We start from the raw sequence: 6,053 nt of genomic DNA, 5'->3' as shown, positions 1-6,053 counted from the left end.
TTGTGTGTGTGTTCGTGTGCAACACTGTGTCTGTGTTTGTGTGTGTGTAACCCTGTGTGTGTGTGTCTATATAACGCTGTATGTGTGTGTATATAATGGTGTGTGTGTGTGTGTGTGTGTGTGTGTGTGTGTGTGTGTATAACGCTGTCTCTGTATGTGTGTGTGTGTGTGTGTGTGTTAGATCATGGCGAAGGTGATGGAGATGTATCAGCCCAGTGCCGTGGTGTTGCAGTGTGGTGCTGACTCTCTGTCAGGAGATCGACTCGGCTGCTTCAACCTCACCATCAAAGGTGTGTGTGTGTGTGTGTGTGTGAGAGAGTGAGAGAGTGTGAGAGTGACTGGTGCCTCAAAATATTTTGTGTGAGTGTATTATGGGCTGTGCTAAGTGGTTCATGCTACATATGTTGTGTGTGTGAGTGTATTACTCGCAGTGCTAAGTGGTTTATGCTACATATGTTGAGGCCTGTAGCGTAGTGGTTAAAGTAAATGACTGGCATACACAAAGTCGGTGGTTCTAATCCCGTTGTAGCCACAATAAGAGCCGCACAGCTGTTGGGCCCTTGAGCAAGGCCCTTAACCCTGCATTGCTCCAGGGGAGGATTGTCTCCTGCTTAGTCTAATCAACTGTACATCGCTCTGGATAAGAGCGTCTGCCAAATGCCAATAATGTAATATGTTGTGTGTGTGTGTATTACTAGCAGTGCTAAGTGGTTTATGCTACATATGTTGTGTGTGTGAGTGTATTACTAGCAGTGCTAAGTGGTTCATGCTACATATGTTGTGTGTGAGTGTATTACTAGCAGTGCTAAGTGGTTTATGCTACATATGTTGTGTATGTGAGTGTATTACTAGCAGTGCTAAGTGGTTTATGCTTTAATGTGTGTGTGTTTTAGGCCATGCTAAGTGTGTGGAGTACATGAAGAGCTTCAACCTGCCGCTGCTGATGCTGGGGGGGGGCGGCTACACCATCCGCAACGTGGCCCGCTGCTGGACCTACGAGACCGCCGTCGCCCTGGACAGCTCCATCCCCAACGGTGTGTGTGTGTGTGTGTGTGTGTGTGTGTATATTGGGTTCGAAGGGAGTCCCACCTCTTTAATCATTTTTTTCTGGAAATAGAAGATAGAATTTTAAGTTGCTACAATATAAAGGCACAACTCAGCATAGAACACAGAGAGTTGTAGTCGGAGGGGATTTATGTAGCAGGGCATTGTGGGAAGTGGAGTCCCACAGGGTTCAGTGCTGGGGCCACTGCACTTCCTCATTTACATGAATGACCTAGACATGGGCATTGAAAGTAATTTGGTTAAATTTGCAGATGATACAAAACTAGGAGGCTTGGGTTACAGCGTGGAATCTGCTAAAGTAATCCAGGAAGACTTGAACAGAATCCAGAAGTGGGCGGAAACCTGGCAAATGAAATTCAATATATAATATATAACTAAATGCAAAGTACGATATGTGGGAAATAAAAACATCAGGCAGGATTACTTTATGGGTGGTACAAAATTGGAAAGTGCTCAAGTTCAATAAGACTTGGTAGTTGACCAAACCCTTTCAGGTTCTAGCCAATGTGCTGTAGCCGTAAAGAAAGGCCAACAGGATGCTGGGATACACTGAGTATAAATCTCAGGAACTTACACTCACCGTTGCACTGTGTACCGAGCGAGACGTGGAGGCTTCCCCCGGGAAACTCCCGGGAGGGGCTCCTCTGTTCCTCCCCACGGTCTGGATCTGATGGTGTCATCGCCGCGGTGCTGGTCTGGAGCGTACAGTGGTGTGCACCCCTCTGTCAGGCACCGGCCAGTGTGCTGTGCCTTCTGTCCAAAATGGCCGCTACTCACGGCCAGGTCACGGTGTCGTTTGTCGAGACGCGTCCACTTCCACACCACACCCGTTCTCCAGCTGATTGGCGGCCTGTCGCCTGCTGGCTGAGCTGCACGACTGGGACCTGCCAGGTCGGTGGTTCTAATCCCGGTGTAGCCATGATAAGAGCCACACAGCTGCTGGGCCCTTGAGCAAGGCCCTTAACCCTGCCTTGCTCCAGGGGAGATTGTCTCCAACTGTCTGATCAACTGTAAGTCGCTGTGGATAAAAGCGTCAGCTAAATGACATGTGATGTAATGATTGGCTTGAAGGCAGGCTGCACCCCGATACTCAGCTTGCATGTATCCCCTGCTTTGGGGGGGCTTGTTTGTGACCTCTGACCCCCGTGGTGAGTCCCTATCGACAGGATGTGGGTGCACTTCCTGCCTGGCTGAGCGTCGTTTCCTCTCCCTGTCTCTCAGAGCTCCCGTACAATGACTACTTTGAGTACTTCGGACCCGACTTCAAACTGCACATCAGCCCCTCCAACATGACCAACCAGAACACCAACGACTACCTGGAGAAGATCAAGTGAGTGGGGGGCTGCTCACCCCTCCGGGGGTCAGGGGTCAGGAGTTTGGGGATTTGGGAGGGGTCGCAGGGCCAGTTGTGGGCCTCCTCCATAGCCTGCTTCCTGCTGCAGACAGTACTCTGGAGAGCAGGGTTTTTGGAATGTTTTCAGTCCGTGTTCTAGAACTCCACTGCTCTCAGCCACCAGTAGTGACTGTGACATCAGCGTTGGAGTGTTCCGTTAAGAACATTCCCGTCACGTGTTGCTGACCTCTCACCCCTTAGTTTCGCGTTTCCCTTTCTCAAACAGGCAGCGTCTGTTCGAGAACCTGCGCATGCTGCCTCACGCCCCCGGGGTCCAGATGCAGCCCATCCCAGAGGACGCGCTGCAGGACCACAGCGCTGACGAGGAGGAGGAGGAGCCTGACCGCCGCATCTCCAGTACGGCCCCGCCCCTCTGTGCCCCGCCCCGCCCCCTCTACCCTGCCCCGCCCCCTCTACTCTGCCCCCCTCTACCCTGCTCTGCCCCCCTGTGCCATGCCCCGCCCCCCTCTGTGCCCCGCCCCGCCCCCCTGTGCCCTGCCCTGCCCCCTCTGCCCTGCCCCGCCCCCCTCTGTGCCCCGCCCCCCTCTACCCTGCCCCGCATATGTGCCCAGTAGCCAGATATACGATCTGTCTGTGTCCATGCGTACCGGGTGATAATCACGTGCGTGTGTCTCTGTGTGTGTGCGTGTGTCTCTGTGCGTGTGCGTGTGCGTGTGCGTGTGTCTCTGTGTGTGTGCGTGTGTCTCTGTGCGTGTGCGTGTGCGTGTGCGTGTGTCTCTGTGCGTGTCCATGTCCGCGTGTGTGTGTGTGCGCTCCTCAGTCCGGGCCCACGATAAGCGCATCGCGTGTGAGGAGGAGTTCTCTGACTCGGAGGACGAGGGCCAGGGCGGCCGGCGGAACACGGCCAGCTACAAGAAGAGCAAGCGCCCAAAAACAGAGGAGGAGAGAGAGAGAGAGAGAGAGAGAGAGGGGGAGGAGAAGAAGGGTATGATCTCACGCTCTCTCACACTCACACACACACTCTAAAAAATCAAGTTCAAGAGTTCTTTGTCTGTGGGTTTTCACACTTCACACCTATGATAGAGAGTTCCATAACGAACTGAAAACGGGTTCCTCTATGGAGACGAGACCAAAGATGCCTTATTGTCCGAGTGTGTAGTGAGAGAATCTGATGAGTCCGTTCCGTCTGTGTGTCTGTGTGTGTCTGCGGTGTCACAGAAGTGAAAGAAGAGGAGAAGGCCCCAGTGGAGGAGAAGATGGACACAAAGGGGTGAGTGCGGGGGCTGCGGGTTCAGATCCTGGGGATTGGGGCATAGCCGCGCTGAATCGTGTCAGCTGGAGGGTGTGTAGGGCTGAAAGCTCTGGGTAAGGTGGGTGTGTGTACTCGTGTAAAAGCACAGGAACACGCAGTGTGTGTGTACTCGTGTAAAAGCACAGGAACACGCAGTGTGTGTGTACTCGTGTAAAAGCACAGGAACACACAGTGTGTGTTTACTCGTGTAAAAGCACAGGAACACGCAGTGTGTGTGTACTCGTGTAAAAGCACAGGAACACACAGTGTGTGTGTACTCGTGTAAAAGCACAGGAACACGCAGTGTGTGTGTACTCGTGTAAAAGCACAGGAACACACAGTGTGTGTTTACTCGTGTAAAAGCACAGGAACACACAGTGTGTGTGTACTCGTGTAAAAGCACAGGAACACGCAGTGTGTGTGTACTCGTGTAAAAGCACAGGAACACACAGTGTGTGTTTACTCGTGTAAAAGCACAGGAACACACAGTGTGTGTGTACTCGTGTAAAAGCACAGGAACACGCAGTGTGTGTTTACTCGTGTAAAAGCACAGGAACACGCAGTGTGTGTGTACTCGTGTAAAAGCACAGGAACACGCAGTGTGTGTGTACTCCTGTAAAAGCACAGGAACACGCAGTGTGTGTTTACTCGTGTAAAAGCACAGGAACACGCAGACACTGGCTGCTCCGCTGCCTGGGGGCCGGAGGAGCTGGCGACCGGAGTGTTCAGTGTTTCTTTTCTTTTCTCTTTTTTTAAAAACAGGCCAAAAGAAGAGCTGAAAACGACGCCGTGAGCAGGACACGGCCGCGCGGTTTTCACAGAAATCACCCTGTCGCCCGTTACGGTGCTGCAGCCAGACCTGGACCCCTCCCCTCCCGCGTGGCGACGGGATGATTCTCTCAAACGCAGTTTAACCCGTCGGCTCTCACTGCGGCTCCCTGCAGTCCTCCTGCTCTCCTGCTACCTCTTGCCTATTTCTTTTCCTTCTGATAAAACCTTTGTGACGTCACAAGAACATTTTTGTGACGTCACAAGAACATTTTTGTGACGTCACAAGAACATTTTTGTGACGTCACAAGAACATTTTTGTGACGTCACAAGAACATTTTTGTGACGAAACAAAGCTCCCCCCCCAGAGAACGCTCTCCTAATTTATTTTATTTTTTGCCCCAAGTTGTATGTCTTTCTGGGTTTCTATTTGGATTTAAATCATGGTTGTTTTTGACATTTTTTTGGAATGTCTCCTCTCCTGCACTGTCATCTACTGCGCTGTGTGTGTGTGTGTGTGTGTGTGTGTGTGTGTGTGTGTGTGTGTGTGTGTGTGTGTGTGTGTGTGTCTGTGTGTGAGAGAGAGCATGCACGTGTGTGTGTGTAAGAGCATGCACAAGTGTGTGTGTGTGTGTATGTGTGTGTGTGTGTGTTCTCCTGCAATGAAGCCTGTGATGATAGGCTCGCTCTCTAAGCTCTGCGTTAACGGCTGTTTTTAATGTAAGTGTTCTTTTTTATACCGCGGTAATCCCTCGAGCCAGGGGGCGCTGATTCACAGGATTCAATGAACTTCAGACCGTCGCAGCATTAGCCAGGTTCGCTGGCTGGAGGGGTTCCTCTCCGCCTAACACGGCCGCACCTCCACCACATCGACAGGACTGTGACACTTTACAGAAGTTCTGAAAGTTGTGAAAGTTCAGTGGTTGTTAAATCCCAGTTTGTAATGGATTTTCGTGAAGAAGAAATTTAATAAAAGCGTAAGATTTTGTTTTGTCCTTTGCCATGTTTTTGGAGTCCCTTCTTGTCTGATGTTATTTCATTTGGCTTGGTCGCCTGGAAAAAATGTTTTTTTAAATTTTTATGTTGTTGCCTGGCCAGTGTTTTAAATTAATCACTTTGCAGGCCGCAAATAACCTAGTCTGTGCGCATGCGTACGGAACAGCCTCTTTTAATATAGAATTGACGAAAAGCGAAGTGAAATGCAGCTGCTAGAAATAGATCCGTTGCAGGAGAATATACTGTCTATTTGAAGTTCATTATTTGGTCTGACAAAATAGACTTGTCAGATCAAATCAGCGTTTGCCGACTTAAAAGCACATTTAGGACGTGATGTCGAGTCGAGAGGCCATGAGATTTTTTTTATTTTATTGTTGCTTCTAGAATCGTATGCGCTAACAACCTAAATTTATAATATCATCATTTAAGATTTAGACACAATATTAAGACCAAGCTGCAAGCCAAATCCGTCGCGCCCAGCATAAATATGCGCGTGGAGTTTCAACAGTACAGCAGGTAAGGGAGTTAAAGGGCGGGAAGCGGAAGTTCTGTGCTCTTATGTTAGCAACAAGATCCATG

The 6,053-nt window shown here is 50.2% G+C and overlaps 1 protein-coding gene across 1 annotated transcript in view; it reads left to right on the top strand.

Moving 5' to 3' along the window:
* LOC133132752 (histone deacetylase 1-like) overlaps positions 1 to 5,464 on the top strand; it is a 15,160-nt gene extending 9,696 nt beyond the window's left edge. Inside the window, exons 8-14 of the mRNA XM_061248443.1 lie at positions 182 to 290; positions 894 to 1,034; positions 2,287 to 2,395; positions 2,685 to 2,815; positions 3,240 to 3,404; positions 3,638 to 3,689; positions 4,473 to 5,464. Coding sequence (XP_061104427.1) covers positions 182 to 290; positions 894 to 1,034; positions 2,287 to 2,395; positions 2,685 to 2,815; positions 3,240 to 3,404; positions 3,638 to 3,689; positions 4,473 to 4,503 — 738 coding nt within the window. The 3' untranslated portion in view covers positions 4,504 to 5,464. The remainder of the gene's footprint in view (positions 1 to 181; positions 291 to 893; positions 1,035 to 2,286; positions 2,396 to 2,684; positions 2,816 to 3,239; positions 3,405 to 3,637; positions 3,690 to 4,472) is intronic.
* Positions 5,465 to 6,053: the final 589 nt, after the last annotated feature.

The sequence above is a fragment of the Conger conger genome, chromosome 1, assembly GCF_963514075.1.
Source record: "Conger conger chromosome 1, fConCon1.1, whole genome shotgun sequence".
NCBI lineage: Eukaryota > Metazoa > Chordata > Actinopteri > Anguilliformes > Congridae > Conger > Conger conger.
This window is presented reverse-complemented; position numbering and strand designations above follow the sequence as displayed.